Source organism: Paroedura picta, chromosome 1, assembly GCF_049243985.1.
Source record: "Paroedura picta isolate Pp20150507F chromosome 1, Ppicta_v3.0, whole genome shotgun sequence".
NCBI lineage: Eukaryota > Metazoa > Chordata > Lepidosauria > Squamata > Gekkonidae > Paroedura > Paroedura picta.
The window spans coordinates 154,935,694-154,953,200 of NC_135369.1; the positions used below are offsets into that span (position 1 = coordinate 154,935,694).

Consider the following 17,507-nt stretch of genomic DNA (forward strand, 5'->3'; position numbering starts at 1 on the left):
AAGGCTTTGGGGCTGCCAGTGTTTCCTGCCAGTGGATTTAGGAAGCTATAGGGTGAAGGGGAGTGGTTGAAGAATCCGTTTGGAAACAGCAGTACACAGATAATCCAATTTACACTGAAGTGATACAATTAAAACTGGAACAGAGAAGTGCCTAATAATGTGCTTTTAGTATTTCTGTTCAGAAATGGCTAACCATATGTGACCAGAATATTGATAACCTCACTTAAATTCTCTGCAGAGTTTCACTAAACTCTGTAATACAAAGACTAGATTTCCCTTTGATCAGCTCAAAAGTAATCCAAATAGGGTGATTTGGCCTAATGATGACAAAAGCCTACTATGAAAGAGAATGAAACGTTATTCATCCCCCCCCCCTTACTATACTTTCTTCAGCTCACTAGACCGAGCAGACCTCTAAGATGGAAACTCAGTTAGATTCCCTGCAGTGCAGTGAGTGGATGATTGCATGCTGGCTTTAGGATTTGTTTTATGCTCCCTGCTATGCAAAGTGCTGGGATGATTCAGGGCTGACTGGGGATTTGAATGCAGTAGTGCCAGCTGCACAGATGACAGTATGAAAAACAGGGATTGGGCCATTTCTTATGAAAAATGTTCCCTGAGAACTGTGGGGTTTTTTAAGTGAGAAAGGAGAATCAGGAGTATAACCTTTTCTTCTAAGCCTGCTATCAATGCAAAAATGTTTATTGGCAGATGATGATGATGTTAGCCATTCAGTTGAGTCTGACCCTTGGCAATCCTATAGCACAACTGCCGCCATGATTTCCGATCTTGCACTAATTCTTTTAGTTGTGTAATGTTCTGGCTGGCGTCCATTTTGATTGTATCTAACCACAGTGTTCTTTGTCAGCCTGGTTTCCTTTTTCCACTGAACAATCCTAGCATAATTGCTTTCACCATTGAGTTGGATCGTATGATATGGCCAAAGTAAGTGAGCTAGAGTTTCGTGACTTTGCCTACCAGTGATAGATCAGGTTTTATGCACTGTAGTATTTCTTTGTTTGTGACTTTTGCCATCGATGGAACTCGCAGATGCCTTTTCCAGCACCAGAGTTCAAACAAATCAATTCTTCACATGTCTGTTTTTTTCATCATCCAACTTTCACACTGTAAGTGGCTATGGTAGAGCTCTCAAATGATTATTAGCAGGCAAAACTCAAAACAGGACTTGCAGCACAATCCCAAGCAGAGTTACACCCTTAGTGGACTTGTGGAATGAAATTGTGTTAAAGCCAGCCTCTCACTTACTTGTGATACCAGCTCACTTTCATTTCCTCTGTGTAGTACTTCAGGAAACACTGAAGTCTGATTCCTTCTGGAGTACAGTGGATCTTCAGTTCAGAAGCAGATTTACCTACAATCATCAGAAAATAGTCATAACAATCATTTGAGTTTTAAGATCTTAAATTAGCACCTTAAAATGTCAATGTTGCCAATTGGGTTACAATAATTATGAGAAATTTGGATGTTTACTTTGTAATAGGTCCAAGGAAAGTGTCAGAAAATTATAACATATATTTTTAGATCTAAAAGTTGACCTAGACTTTACAAATGTTCACGTCATAGAATCATAGAATCATAGAGTTGGAAGGGGCCATACAGGCCATCTAGTCCAACCCCCTGTTCAACGCAGGATCAGCCCAAAGCATCCTAAAGTCATCTTCACCTCCATCATTTATTAATGATGAACACTGGGCTGAGTCCAACAATTTTTCCACTTGTTAAAGGGGCTCCCCTTCAACCATCAAAAAGGCTATGTTTGGGAACATTTTATTGAGGTAACAATGTTTTGATTGTTTTGTGTCTTCTTGTTAACTGTCCTGAGTCCCCTAGGGAAGGGTGGTATAGAAATAAAATATTTATTCACTTATTTATCATGGGACCTCCATGGGCTAAACCATCCAAAACTGGGTCTGTAATAAGAATGAGAGTTGGCCAAGACAAAGCACAAAAGCTAGCTTGAACCAGTGAACTATCTATGTTGTGGAGGTAAACGTCAAAAACTATCTTCTTGATAGAAATGTATCTGACTTTTTAAAAATTGGACCCCAAAATCTTAAAAATTAATTTATCATTGCGGCGTTTCCAGTGTTTTCCATAATGTGTATATCCCTGTACAGTGTAATCTGTCAAATCCAAGATGCTACTTTGATGCATTGAACACAGTCTAGAATTCAAGGTGATTTTATTACTGATTTAATCTTTTGAAAGCTCTTGTGTGTTGTACCAATGACCAAGACAACAAAAGACTTGCTCTCATGGTGACGTCTTATCATAAAACTAACAAGCTGCATTGTCCTAAGTCTCTTTCAATAAATGACACAAACAAGACAGGGAGGAAAATAATTCCTTCCTTTTAATAATGTCAATTAACAACTTATCAAGGACCTCTTCGGAAAGTTAACCACACACCAGCACAGGGATAACACATCACCGGAGTCCTTGAGAGTTCCTGTTCTTAATAACAAGTGACTCCCTTAGGATAAAATCACATGGCATTGCAAAGTTTGGAACACGACTGTTGAGTCAACCTTCCTGCACCAATAGAAAACAATTCAGAAGCTAGAATCAGGAGTGCAAAATCCCATAGCAAGCAAGTAGCTGGAAAGTTCTTTAAGCAGCACATTTTTTTAACCCAAGTAGAAAATGCATTTACTCACCACTGACTCGACTCAACCCGAGGATCATATCATCATATACTGAGGAGAGACCATACAAAATATCAATATAGGAAAAGTAATTCTGCATTATTCACATGACATTACATTAAGGGAGGAAAAACAATGAGGATCTAATGGTTATTTTGGAAGGGCTTACATTACATTATTATCATGCTCATGCTTGCGTATCTGCCTCTTCCCCCTAGCAACAGTCGCTTGGATCCTATACTTCCTTTCTGCTTGTGTTCCTCTTCATCAGTTTCAGGGGCAGTCCTGGGGAACACGTATTTTTCTGGTGATATGCACTTCCGCTCATAAAAGACTAATGTCTTTCAAAACCCCAAAGTGTTTAGAGTGAGAGAAAGATGCTTTGCAATGGCAAACTACCTCTGCAACTGACAAAGAAGAGGGCAAATGGAAAGTAGGAGTAGGATTTTACTAGTAACTATCAGATAATCCCAAGAAGGTCACTGCAGACTTGAGATATGGACAATCAGATCAGGATGAGCATCTGGATTTGCTTTGTCTCCCATTTGTCTTGGATTTAACTCTTAGGGATATATTTAAAATAAAATCCATTTGAGCAGGCAGCAGTGGAGCCTGTAACCATCGGAGGAGCAGAAAGTAAAAGTCTGGGAGAAGAACAGCACTACCCACAATCCAGCTGAATCCTTATTCATCCATTAGAAGAAGAAGAGTTGGGTTTTATATGCCGGTTACACCTTTTTATGCAACAGTTGGCATGGGCTAAGTACAAGGCTCACAGAGACAAATAGGAACTAAATTGTGGGGAGGGGACCTGTTTTGATTTGTTTACCCCATGGCTGTTTGTATGGATGGTATATTATATATTTTAACTGATGATTGCTGTTCTATTGTTTTAATTGGAAACCTTATGGTTTTAGTCTGTAACCCACCACAAGCTGGTTTGCTGAGAGCAGCAGGAAATAAATCGGATGGATGGATGGATGGATGGAATATAGAAAAATAAAGTTTCACCTTTCCCAGATACATCCAAGGTAGAGACATCTTGACCTCTGTCATCTGTCAAGGTTGCTTTATATTCACCCTGCTCCTTTTTAGACAGCTAGAAAGCAAACATGACACAGTTACAGTGCAGCTTAAAATTAATGCAAGCCTTTTAAATGTGATACAGTTTCTGTGGCATAAGGAAAATTTATTTTGAATGTTGTCTGAACAATAAAGACATGAGAGGAAACCAAGGTGAAAGTATGGTTAATGAGGTAATTTTATTGCATTCATACTGTTCACTGTAAGTAATCGATTGAACTAAGCTATCAAGGCTTTTCTATTCTGAAAACATCATTTTCAATCTGTGTAAATTAAAGGTGGCTTTATAAAATTTAAAGCACTATTCATTTGGACAGGGTAGTGATTGTCATTGATTTTAACTGCTTAGGTATCAGGCAATCAAAAGGTGCCTTTTCATGTTTTGCTTATACTCATATTGAATTTGGCATAATGTCTCAAGATAAACATAATCTAATCAAGTAACAGTGACTTTCTGAGAAAACCTGCTACAGTTATTGAATCCTGAGTTTCCTTGAGAGTAAGCCACACTGAAATCAGTGAGATTTCCTTCTAAGTAAAGGGTATAATGCAGCCAGTCATCAGGTATAGCCCACTGACTGAGGAAATAGTTGAACATGTATTTAACTTCACCTTTATATCCATAAGGCTGAATAATCTTGACTCTGGCTAGATCACCATACCCACAGAGATTGAGCTGAGCGTCTGCAAGTGGAATTACACTACTTTTTGACTTTTTTAAAGTCACACTTTAAAATTAGAAGCTACTTGTCAAAAGATCAAAATTGTCAAAGGAAGTAATTAACATTGCAATCCTATACAAAATTTCAGCTTACTTAATCCATAGCCCTGACCTGGATGGCTCAAACTAGCCCAAAATCATTAGGACTCAGAATTTAAGCAGGGTCAGCCCTGGCTGGTCTTTGGATAGGAGACCACCAAGGAAGTTTGTGGTTGCTATGCAGAGGAAGGCAATGGCAAACCAACTCTGAGTGTAACTCCTCTTTCAATTGTGCTGGAAAATATGTAAAATAGAAGTGCAGTAGAGGCTTGCAGTATGGAGTACAGATAACTACAAACAAAAGCAAAAACAGAAAGAGTGGCGACTTACAATATATTAAAGACTACCACATTTTATTCTAGCATAAATTTTCAACATTGTGCACACTTTATGCTGGAATAAAACTTGCTTGATTCTGTTATTGTTTGTCAACCAATTTAACTAAGATTGGTCATACTAAATGATGAGCTGCAATTTCTTACTCATTGCAGGTGTTATTTTACATGGGAGCTCATTTCAGGTGTTATTTGACTCATTACAGGTGTTATTTTACATGGGAACCACCATCCATCACAACTCTTAGGTAACCTAGTAAACCTAATTAATGGTCTCTATATTTTTCTTGAGTATAATTTTATATAACCACAATTCCTGCATTTCACGGTGTCTCATCCCTTGCTGCTACCTAAAAAATTGCACAGAGAGGATTCAGTAAATGCAATTGAAGAAGTGGGCTTTATCCCACAAAAGCTTAATTCTGGAAAAAAATATGGTTAATTTTAAATGTGCCATAATACTCCTGCTAATTTTTGCTGCAACAAACTGACGGCCACATATCTGAAATTATTCTCTCAAGCCAGTCTGTTCACGGCTAACAGCCTAGCTCATGTTTTGATTATTGGTCATTTTAGTGCTGAAATTCATCGGCACCGTGTTTGGCGCGCCCAAAAATTTAGCTTCTATTTCCCCTGTCAAAACAATGAAATGTCTTGTGTTTGAAGAACTCGACCAACAGCTGTTCTCGATACAATTTTTGGTCAGAAAAGGAGCCTGGGGAAGTTACCCCCCACCCCCTAATGCCATAGATGGATCCAAATCAGACCCCATGCAGCAGCTCTTGGCCACAAAATTACACTTAGAAGACATTCAAAATGGAAGTCCCAGAGTCTCACCCAAATTAACAATTGAACGACCCCACCCATGGCAGCATATTCACTGAGGGTGCCCAGAAAACAGACATTCATTTCTGGGCAAAGCTAATTAGAAGAAATTTCATATACCACCAGGCTTCATCATGAAGAGTTAATATTTTTAATATAACAGAGGAAATAGGCACTAACCTAAGATGTATTAAAAAGAAAAAGGAACAAAGTGATAAACATTTTAAAAGTACAAAATGCTATTCGCTAAGCTTCTGAAGAAATTAATTTACGATGCTATTGAGAAGCAAGGAATAAGTACTTATGTATTGCTTTACCTTCAAAGTGCAGAGAGTATAGTTTGTGGCAAAACTAGAGCCAGGCATCATCTTGTACTGCCAAGGTATTTTGCCTTGTGACTTCCCCTCCCCCCTTCATCACGAATGCTTTCTGAGAGGCCTTTGCAGGCTCAACAAGTTGAAAGGGGCAATTGGGTGACAAAAGATGGCAAAATGTACTTTGGCACTTTGGAACACTCGCTATCTACAGCCTTCAGCCCAAACTAACTGGTATCAGCTACGGCCTCTCCAAAGTACTGTTTACCAAATATGTTTCTCCTATATTTCTTAAAAATCCTCTTTCCAGTCACTTGTTTAACATCCTGCCCCCCTCTGTAATTTTTATAAGTCCATATTTTATTATACTTCCTGGGAATCAGAATCTGGAGCAGTTTCCAACCAGCTTTTATTTAGGACTCAGAGTAAAATGGTTAGGAAAATTGCTAGGAAAGACTCTGTCCATTTCCACATTAAAATTTGCTTCTTCAGGCACAGACCTGAATTCCACCAACACCACACCTCACAATTGGTTTGCATTAAGTGGGCATGCTCAGTATTCATAAATGCTCCTTTAAAGACACTGGAGCTACAGTAGCTAATTCACCCTTAGTAGGCTGAATGACTGTTTTGCATTAACGCTTATTTACAGTTCATTCATTATGCTAAATCATAACACTCAAAGACTTTCACAGGCAACAAGACATTGACCCATTATGCACGGGCCAGAATGCCCAAAGTGGCAGCGACAGGGCTTCGGGGGAAATCCCCGATTATGCCCGACGTCGCCGCCATGCAGGGCCCAGCCCGGCCCAGGGCCACGGAAGGCCTGCGTTATAGAAACACGGGAAATTCTGCAGCTTCCTGGATGCTGTGGGCACCTGCAGGGGCTGCGGCGGACCGGCGCTGTGCATAATTACCAGCATGGGCCTTTTGGCCCACCCAGCCCCGACCTACAGTGTCCCTGTAGGGAAACTGCACACCAATGCGGGCTCCGCGGAGCCACGGAGCCGGCAGGGGCATCCCCCTGCCCCCAGCAAAGCGTGTGGTGGGGGCCCGCTCCCGGCCCCTCCCCATCTCCCCCCAACTGGCCACTGCCACTTACCCTGCTGGCCCCAGTGCAAAGCGCACGTGTGCGCACTATGCCGGGGCAACCCCGCATGCCCCACCCCCATGCATTCATGGGGAACAGTGGGGCATCCTACCCCCCCCCAGAACAGCACGCCAACAGCACAGAGTAGCTACCACCATGCATAAAGGGTCATTGCCTCCAAAAATAGCTACACTCTCAAAGCATAGCCTCTAGCATGAAACTAAAATAAAAGCCTGGAATGTCAGCATGAACTGGAACCTTAGGAAACGTCTACATTTCTGCAACAAACACTTCTCTATGATCTTAAACTTCCCATTGAAAAATTTGGAAGGAGATGATCAACTCTGTGTCATTTTGGAATCATTGCACCATACCCTTGGGATAGTCAGGCAGAGCAATTCTTTCTGCAAGTCAGGCAATTCTTCCAGATCAATTCCAGCTCCATCTCTGAACCACTTGAAAGCCGTCTCCTTCTTTGTATTGGCAACCTGAAGAAGAATACCAAAATATTTTTAAGTCTTAGAGCTTGTTGGGCAATGTTTCTCAATGTGTCATCCACTTTTTGGTAAAAGGTTCAATGACACAGGTTATCACAACATCTTCCATTCTACTGGAAATAATCAGAAAGAGTAGTTTAAAATTTGTTTCTATACTGTCATAGTGTAACAGATAAAAATTTGATTTATAGATAACATTTGAAATCTCTTTATCTCTTTTCTTTATTTTATCTTTCTATTTGGTAATGTTGCATTTGAAAAACTCTGAATAAAAGCAATTGAAGGCTATGCAATAATAGTGTGTGTGGGAGGGAGGGGGAACTAAGGACTAAGAAAAAACAGTTGGTTTGATACCACACTTTTCTCTACCTTAAGGAGGCTGAAAGCAGCTTACAATCACATTCCCTTCCTCTCTTCACAATAGGTACCTTGTGAGATAGGTGGAGCCAAGAGAATTCTGAAACTGTGATTGGCCCAAGGTCACCTAGCAGGCTTCATGAGGAGGAGTGGGGAATAAGATTCTGTTCTCTAGTCCACTTCTCTTATCAACCACACTGGATCCCTTACAGACACCCATATAAAAGGTCAAAAACACAATCTGCCCATTGCATCTTCTAAAGATCAAAGTACATCAGACTCCAGAAAAAGGTTCAACAGCAATATAAGATAGCAACAGCAATATGAGACGCCTGCGTTTTCCTAGTAGAGAAAATAGTTATGCAAGAGTATTTGAATTCTGGACCATGGTGCTTGGAGGAAAAGTTGAACAATTTTGGATTTGGCCCAAACTGATTTAGGCCAAAGCTGAATCACCCAAATCACCCTATGCTGGGTTGGAATTGACCAAATCTGAAATCATCCGATTTTTTTTCTGTGCACAAGCTTCTCTCCCTGCCTGCCCCTCCCCCACCTTCCCAGGCAACTGAGAGCTTGGGGGGGGGGGGCGGGAAGGCTTTTGGTTGGGACCAGTAATCCTGTAACATCAGTTTGGGCATTTCCTGGATATTTCCCCAAGTAGAACTACTGCTGGCCATTTACATCAGAAAGAAATTACATTGTTGCACAGATATGTTTGTAGTTTAGCCGTCTAAACTGGCTAAATCATGACTGAATCACAATTTAGATATCACTGATTTGGCCAGTGATGGGCAACTCAGATTAGATAGGTCTGAAATGTACCTAAACAAGCATTGATTCGGGTACTTTTTGGTTTATCTGAATTGAATCACCCATCCCTACCCCTGCGTAGCCTTGATCCAAATCATTGTCCAGTCAGCCACTGCCATTTACCCACTCACAGACCTTCAGCATCTCATCTGGTCTGTCCCTATGGTTCTGGGTAAAGCTTATCACAAATAAGTACACTGCATTCACCTTCGTCCACTGTAATAGTGCCAGAGGCACTGTTTGATTTGGACTCACAATTCTACAAAATATTCAGTTTACGGATCAGTGATGACATTTTGGGACCAGGATTGTTGCTAGTCATGGGTCCTTGTCTAGGTTACAATGTTCCAAAGCAAAGGGGAACTGTTTGAAGGGAAGCCTTTTGAAACACCAGCTGGAGCTCTCAGCTCTCAGTATAACTCCAAAGCAGAAGCAGCGTCCTCGGTGTTGCTTTACGCTTGAAATATAGTTGTGTCTCAGTTGACATGTGAAATATCGCTCGATGAGCGAGTTTAAACTGTAACTTCAAAGAAGCAATTTTAGAAAGAGTTTTCAAAAAGAACAGAAGATGATTGCTTTTCAGAGATGCTCTTCTATACTTTGGAACAGGCTGTCTATCAAAGAGCTGCCGTTTGTTCTGTAACCGCAGTTTGTCACACTCATGTTACAGGGACCAGAAAAATACGAGCATTATAAAAAGGCACAACAAAAATAGGCCTCCTTGTCCCCAGCAATATTAGAAGATTTAGAACATATGCAAAGCAGGGGAAAGTAATTTGAATTGGGAGGCAAGCTGAGGAACGTGACTATTTTCATTGTTAATTTCAAAACACACTGCAAGATCATTCGAAACTTGTTTGAAAAATCTAGCAAATCTGGTGCTTTGATACCTGAAGCAACAAATTTCAGCAATTAATCTCTTATAAAGACAGTGCAGATGTATCATCTTACACAAGCCAAGAACTCATGCTTTAGTCCTCTTATTGACCCAGCTATAAGATCTGTACATGAATTACAGTGCAATCTTAAGAACTCTTTAATGGAAGTAAATTGCACAGAATAACATCAGTAGACCCAACTTAGGACTGGTCCATTCATCCTTAGGTATGTATGGTGTGGTGGTTCCAGTCTAGAAATTCTAGGTCTAGAAATTTAATGTTGCAGCAAAGCTTCCTCTTCAAGCATTGCTACAAACTTTTTTTCTATCTTTCTTAAGCAAGTCATCAAGGACCAACTAGATTAATAATGAATATTCCATGGAGAAAAAGATCTCACTAGCAGGATAAGGCTTCTGTAGATTATATTAGGTATATTTTGTCACATTTTCCCACAATATGGTGGCCAATGGGACTTGACAGCATAAAAAGGGATATACCATGATTTTGCAATGCTCTTTGACTAAAATCTTTGTGGGCAGTAACTGCCCCTTACCAGTGCAGCTGTTAGCCCTAATTGGGAATACAAAGCAGGTTATCTTAACTCTTTCATCAAAATCAGTGGGAAATACAGCAATACTGTAAGTGTATTACTGAGTTACGTGGGGCTTCTTCCTAAGTATCTGAAGGATTGCATTCTCAAATATACATAACTTTTTGTTTAGATCATGCTCATAATTATTTTTGGTACATTGCTTCTGATATTTAAAATCCATACAACTTTTAAAAAATATGGAAATTAATTCAGATTTCCATTCAACTATAAATATGTTTTGTTTAGATTTTAGAATTAAACTTCACTGAAATGTATTTAAAAACCTGTTTACCTTACAGAGAAGCAGAACTTCACACTCTTCTGAAACATCCCAGTACAAATACTCCAGAAAATGAGGACCTGAAAAACAAGACGAATTTTCATATATGTCATTGTTTGGTAATTTGCAATTTCTGTCACTTCAGCAAACTAATGGGGTGGATCCAACCGCCCTCCAACTTAAGTAGTTTTAAGTAGTTTTATTCCACAGAAGACCTCATAGATTGAAGGAAGACTTCAAATTTGAGCCAAAATGAGAACATAAATATTTTAATAAACGACTGAATATATTACTAGACTTCATTTAATAGAGTGGTTATTGAGTGGAGAAAATGGAAAATAAGCCATGCATTTAAACATAATCCATGGGATAACCTTTACTCTTTTTGTCTACCCTGTTACCAGTTATTTGATTAAAGATATATCAACTAATTTAGTCATGTGCATGGAGACCCATTTGTGAGACTGACACAAATAGTTCAAGAACGACACCATTTAAACCACAGTAAGCACCATACTGCCTTCCTAAGAATGGATGCAGGATTAGCCATTGCTCTCTGCTACTTGTGGTAAACTATGTTTATATACAATATGAAGCAGCATCAAGGTTCTGTAATGAGAGATGGCTCCCCATCCTCTCCCCAGCCCCCCAACTCAAAAGGGACCTGGGTTTGGTAAAGACAGTTGATGAATCCTTCTGACTTTACCTTGCTTCCTCAGGTATTCTCTTCTCTGGAACTCAGCTTCAGCCAAAACAGCCTTAAATGCTAAAAATGAAGATATGGAGATAAACTGGTCACTCAGGTATTCAGGCTATTTAAAATATACTGTAGTTTAATCCAGACAGGTCAGTAACTTACCATCACCAATGAGAACCAATGATGACTGATTTTTGGCTTTCCCATCTTGAATCTGCACTGTATATGTACCTTCATTTTCAATAGTAAAGCGGTCCATGACCATCTCTATAACACCAGTTGAATGGTCACACTTAATTCTATGAGTCTGAAGATTTAAGAAGAGAATATTTACCAGACAGTTTAATAGCCATTAGCTATTAAATGGAAATACCAAGATTGGAGGCACTAAATGTCAGAATGGCAATGCTGCAAACACACATTACACACAAACAACCACGGTACCCCTGTTTCATGAACTCCTAGGACATCTGGTTGGCCACTGTAGGAAACATGACACTGAATCAGATGCACCATTGGTCTGATTCAGTAACGCTCTTATGAACCCAAACAAGATACAGAAAGTACCATGTATGTCCTGCTCAGATTCTTCACTGAAAACATTAAATCAGTTTGCTACTTAGCAGAGGCATGTTACTCAACCTTGTTGCAGGATTCCAAGTACATGCATTCATTGGTCCAAGAATCTAAAGATATGGAATCATAGGCAAGCAGTGAATCCACCTACTTAATGCTTGCCAATCTTTCATTTTTCAGCTTCTTTTTTTTAAACCTTTTATTTAATGAGTTAATAAAGTGTATAAAAGATGCACTCACATTTTGACTGACTAGATTAGCTATATGCTTTCATGGAAAGAGCTCCATATCTTCCAGGCCAAAGGCTGCCAACCTCCAGGTGAGATCCGGAGATCTCCCAGAATTAGAATTGTATTCCAGATTACATTGATCTTTGGGGGAAAAGACTCCTTTGGAGGATGGAGGCTATGGCACTAGATTTGGTTGAGGCCTCTCCCACAAAATCTCCAGGAATTATCCAAACTAGAACTGGCAACCTTAGTCATGCCTGACTCCAATGATTCTTTCCTCAAAGGCCAAAAATAGGCCTTGCCCTGCCTTTTTACTCATAGAAACCCAGACAGGAATACTGCCGTTTCCTAGCAACAGGCACTGAGGGAATCTGTTCCTTAAAACTACAGGCGCATCTTAAATCATTATTAGGTTTTTTAACCCCCTACATATTTTTTAAAAATTCCATATTTCTCTGTAAACGTGAGTCATTTTTCACCAGTGATCAGACAATTAGTAAACAAATGTCATGTATACCCATTTCAAGCAGGAGACTCAATTCTGGTTACTGCCTTGTTTGTTGAAAATGAAAAATAGTACAATGGAATGTACTACAAGTCTGATGCTACTGCAGAATGGTATGTTTCCCCCTGTCTCTTTAATAGTCTTTGTATACATCTTGTATGATTTCTACGCTATCTACTATGTAAGATCCACTGAGACTGACACAAATAGTTCAAGAACAACACCATTCATTCACATTAAGTCTGAACTCCTTTCAGCTATAAAAAGCTAAAAGCTGGAATATCCTTCTGAACTATTCAGTTATGTTATGTGCCAAGACAGAAGAATTAAATGAAACTGCACACAAACACTGTTCTTGCATGAACATTAGCTCCTTTCATAGAGCTGCTCTACTTACACAGGAGCAATGGCAGGCAACATCTTCCAATGGTAAATGTCCTTTGTGCTGGCTATTGGCATATTGTCCAGGAAAGTCCCTGACTCACAGCAATGGTTTTCCAATAGCAAATGCCTCATGCTTAAAAGACATTTGATCTAACCTAATCTACATTTGGATGCAACAGGTCTGCTATAACTCAGTTTAGGATTATGATTGTTGTTGTTGTTAGATGCAAAGTCGTGTCCAACCCATCGCAACCCCATGGACAATGATCCTCCAGGCCTTCCTGTCCTCTACCATTCCCTGGAGACCATATAAGTTTGCACCGACTGCTTCAGTGATTCCATCCAGCCACCTCATTCTGTGTCATCCCCTTCTTCTTTTGCCCTCAATCACTCCCATCATTAGGCTCTTATCCAGGGAGTCCTTCCTTCTCATGAGGTGGCCAAAGTATTTGAGTTTCATCTTCAGGATCTGGCCTTCTAAGGAGCAGGCAGGGCTGATCTCCTCTAGGACTGACCGGTTTGTTCGCCTTGCAGTCTAAGGGACTCACAAGAGTCTTCTCCAGCACCAGAGTTCAAAAGCCTCAATTCTTTGACGCTCAGCTTTCCTTATGGTCCAACTTTCACAGCCATACATTGCAACTGGGAAGACCATAGCCTTGACTAGATGCACTTTTGTTGGCAGGGTGATGTCTCTGCTTTTTAGGATGCTGTCTAGATTTGCCATAGCTTTCCTCCCCAGGAGCAAGCATCTTTTAATTTCATTGCTGCAGTCCCCATCTGCAGTGATCTTAGAGCCCAGGAAAATAAAATCTGTCACTACCTCCATTTCTTCCCCATCTATTTGCCAGGAATTGAGAGGGCCGGATGCCATGATCTTAGTTTTCTTGATGTTGAAGGATTATGATAGGCCATTATTAGAACAGAAAACTCAACTGATTCAATACTCCACTGGTTTCTTGATATCTTAGCAGTGGTATATCACCCCTCATGAGACTGGTAAGACATCAAGAGGCAAGTCCAGTCTGGGCTGGTGATGTAACAGGGAGGTGGGGACCCTTTGCATAAGTGTTGGCAATGCCTGATGGCTCAAATAATCTGGAACAACATTCGTAGGGAAATTGACGATATTCTAAATTGCAAAATGTCATGTGACCCCAAGATACCAGATAATATTGCAGGGGGAAATCTAGCTTTAAAATCTTATTGGTAGCAGCAAGGCAACTGCTGGCAAAGTTTTGGAAGCAGCCCACTCTTCTGGGCATAGAAAGGTGGCTGAGCAACATAAGGCATGTGACTCTGATGAATAAGATAACAGTATATAAGAGGATCTGCACATGAAAAAGGGGCTCCCAGTAATTATTTGTTGAACTTTGGATTCCATTTAGACATGGGAAGTTATAGTAAGATATATCAGCCTGGAGAAAAGGAGTTTGAGAGGGGACATGATAGCCCTCTTTAAGTATTTGAAAGGTTGTCACTTGGAGGAGGGCAGGATGCTGTTTCCGTTGGCTGCAGAGGAAAGGACGCGCAGTAATGGGTTTAGACTACAAGTACAATGATATAGGCTACATATCAGGAAAAAATGTTTCACAGTCAAAGTAGTTCAGCAGTGAAATAGGCTGCCTAAGGAAGTGGTGAGCTCCCCCTCACTGGCAGTCTTCAAGCAAAGGTTGTATACACACTTTTCTTGGATGCTTTAGGATGCTTTGGGCTGATCCTGCGTTGAGCAGGGGGTTGGACTAGATGGCCTGTATGGCCCCTTCCAACTGTATGATTCTGTGATTCTATGATCTCATTGTTCCACTGTAGTTGTAGTTGACCGAAGAAGCTAAATGCATGTAGATGTACAGCTAGAAAGGACTGGACTTTGCTAGCCTGTATGGAGTATTTTAACTGAGAATTGGTTACTCTGTATTGTAAAGATTTAAGGACTTCCACTTTGTAGCTAATGTGATTAATAGCTTTTTCTTGTAACTTTTATAAAGTTTGATAGGTTCTAATTGCATGGATAAAGGAATATGTACCAAAAGAAAATCTCTCAAATGGACACGGGAGGGGATCTTTGCACTAGATTTTTTTTCCCTTTCCTAGCTCTGCAAAAAAAATGTCCAACTGCAAAAAAAAAAAGTGGGAATTTAGTAATGTTTTTATGTTACATCATTTCAACCATATTTCTAAGAAAGACTGAAAAAAGTTATTCCAATTAGGGCTTTGAAGGAAATTATCTATTTTTGGCCAGTGCTGAGAACCAAATGATACTCTTGCTAAAATGACGGTCTATTGAACATGATCAGCAGCTGCAGTGCCTGTCTCTATGCAGGTTTTAGAATATAATTAGATTTCTAGCTATTGCCATTATGCAGCAAGATGAAGTTCAATGGTTTTATGGCAGCCATAAATACAAGGCTTTTATGCGAACCTCCACAAAAATATCATCCATCTCAAAATGTAAACGTCACCTGTGGCTTGCTAATTAAAGAGGTAGAATAATATTATAGTTCCGCTTCTTTTTAAAAGTGTACTTCTGCTGCCAATGCTTTCAAAGCATTGCTAAAAATACTAAGTTAGAGAAGGAAGGGGGGGGGAGTATTCAGCCCTAGAAGTGATAGTCCCTGGACACAACTGTGGAAAGAAAGAAGGAAAAAATTACAACATTCTAAATTAAAGATGTTTTCCTTTGGGCCTATCTTTATACAAACTAGTGATGTTACTATTGCGCTGAAGAGCTGGCAAGAAGAAGAAGAAGAAGAAGAAGAAGTAGTAGTAGTAGTAGTAGTAGTAGTAGTAGTAGTAGTAGTAGTAGTAGTAGTAGTAGTAGTAGTAGTTAGTAGTGGTTCTTATATGCTGCTTTTCTCTATCAGAAAGAGTCTCAAAGTAGCTTTCAATTGCCTTCCCTTTCTTCTCCCCACAACAGACACCCTGTGAGGCTGGGGAGGTGGAGAGAGCCCTGATATTACTGTTCGGTCAGAAGAGTTTTATCAGAGCTGTGGTGAGCCCAAGGTCACCCAGCTGGCTGCATGTGGAGGAGCGGGGAATCAAACCTGGCTCACTAGATTAGAAGCTGCTGCTCCTAATCACTGTACCAAGCAGAACAAGTTACAGAAATACAAGGGCCACTTTGCTCCACATTTTATTTTTTTTTTTCCAATTTTTATACTACTGCTCTCCAAAGGTCTCACGGTGGTTTACAATTATAAAACAATGATTTTAATTAAAAACCCATAAGAATACCCCTTATCACAATCAAAACAGACAGCAATCACTTCCCTAGAGGATACTAAATGCCCCACCTCCCCATCCCCCATTCAGCCTGAGGGCCAAGTTCTTTACCGATGGGAGCGGGGAACCAGATCTAACCTATCTGGGGGATCATCTAATGGTAACCCTGAGACCCCGCCCTGGTCTCAACCATATGCCTGGCGGAAGAGTTCCATCTTGCAGGCCCTGCAGAAAGCTGGTAATTTCGGCAGTTCCTTAATCTCTTCTGGGAGCTCATTTCAACAGGTTGGGGCCAGGACCAAAAAGGCCTCAGCCCTGGTCAAGGCCAGATAGACATATTGGGGGTTTGGGACAGCCAGTAAATTCATACCTGCAGAGCGGAAGCCCTGCGGGAGACATAAGCAACCAAGCAGTCCTGCAGATAAGTAGGACCCAGGCTGCGTATAGCCTTAAAGGTCAGTTCCAATACCTTGAATTGACCCAGAAGCAGACTGCAGTCGTCTGAGCACTGGCTGAATATGGGTCCTACGTGATGTTCTAGTGAGGACCCTTGCAGCTGCATTTTGTTCCAGCTGCAGTTTCCGGATCAAAGCCATGGGCAGGCATGGAGGTTATGGCACAATAATGCTAGGCCGATAGCTTTCAAGGGGCATGAATCAGTATCACTGTCTGCTCAACGCTTATCAAATGCTGAAACGGGTTAAGCTTTACTATTTTCTATAAAATAGTGCAGAATTGCAGAGGATAGGGAGATGCGCCAGATTGAAGTAGGTGCTCTCTGTATAAGCTACTAGGGTGGGTTATTATATATTTCAGGCCCTGTGAACATTTTTGTTGAAACGCTGGGAAATATTTTAGATATAGTAGTTAAATAAGCAGAGGCTAAGTATTTTCACTCTGTATTTTAACTCTGTGCACATGTATATGGACTTCCATCTGTGAAGGACAATTGATGAAATCAAGAAGTTTCTGGACTATTATGCACTTGACTGACTTCAGCCCTGGGAGCACCAGAAGTTATCTGACCCAGGAGATAAGTCAAGAGGGGGCAGTAAGAAATAAAGATTGGATGACATGAAGGTAGAAAAAGAAGAGATACTGAAATATATTTGATTAAAAGACACTGGGCTTTTTATGATATGTATTGCACTGTTTTAACATTTCCCCCTCTAATTTTCAGGTGTGATATATTGATTCAGATCTTTGATTTTCATTGTGCTATTTTGGGAGAAGAAACCCATAGGTAGTGCTTGCAGGAAAACAGGCTTTTTGATATGACAGATGAATGTGCTTGTGGCAGAGACATGACTGGGCCTCCTCAAGCCGTGACTCTTTGGCTGCGCTCCCAGGGGAAAAGGGACAACCAGCTCAGCACATGGTCCTGCGTGGCATGGGGCTCAGATGGT

The 17,507-nt window shown here is 40.5% G+C and overlaps 1 protein-coding gene across 1 annotated transcript in view; it reads right to left on the reverse strand.

Annotated features, from left to right (window-relative positions):
• The window catches only part of MYOM2 (myomesin 2), a 96,505-nt gene that overhangs the window by 14,171 nt on the left and 64,827 nt on the right, over nucleotides 1–17,507 (reverse strand). The window contains exons 26-32 of the mRNA XM_077309297.1: nucleotides 11,350–11,494; nucleotides 11,197–11,256; nucleotides 10,503–10,570; nucleotides 7,451–7,564; nucleotides 3,678–3,765; nucleotides 2,679–2,717; nucleotides 1,267–1,372 (exon numbers count right to left, since the gene is read on the reverse strand). Of these exons, the coding sequence (XP_077165412.1) occupies nucleotides 1,267–1,372; nucleotides 2,679–2,717; nucleotides 3,678–3,765; nucleotides 7,451–7,564; nucleotides 10,503–10,570; nucleotides 11,197–11,256; nucleotides 11,350–11,494 (620 nt within the window). The remainder of the gene's footprint in view (nucleotides 1–1,266; nucleotides 1,373–2,678; nucleotides 2,718–3,677; nucleotides 3,766–7,450; nucleotides 7,565–10,502; nucleotides 10,571–11,196; nucleotides 11,257–11,349; nucleotides 11,495–17,507) is intronic.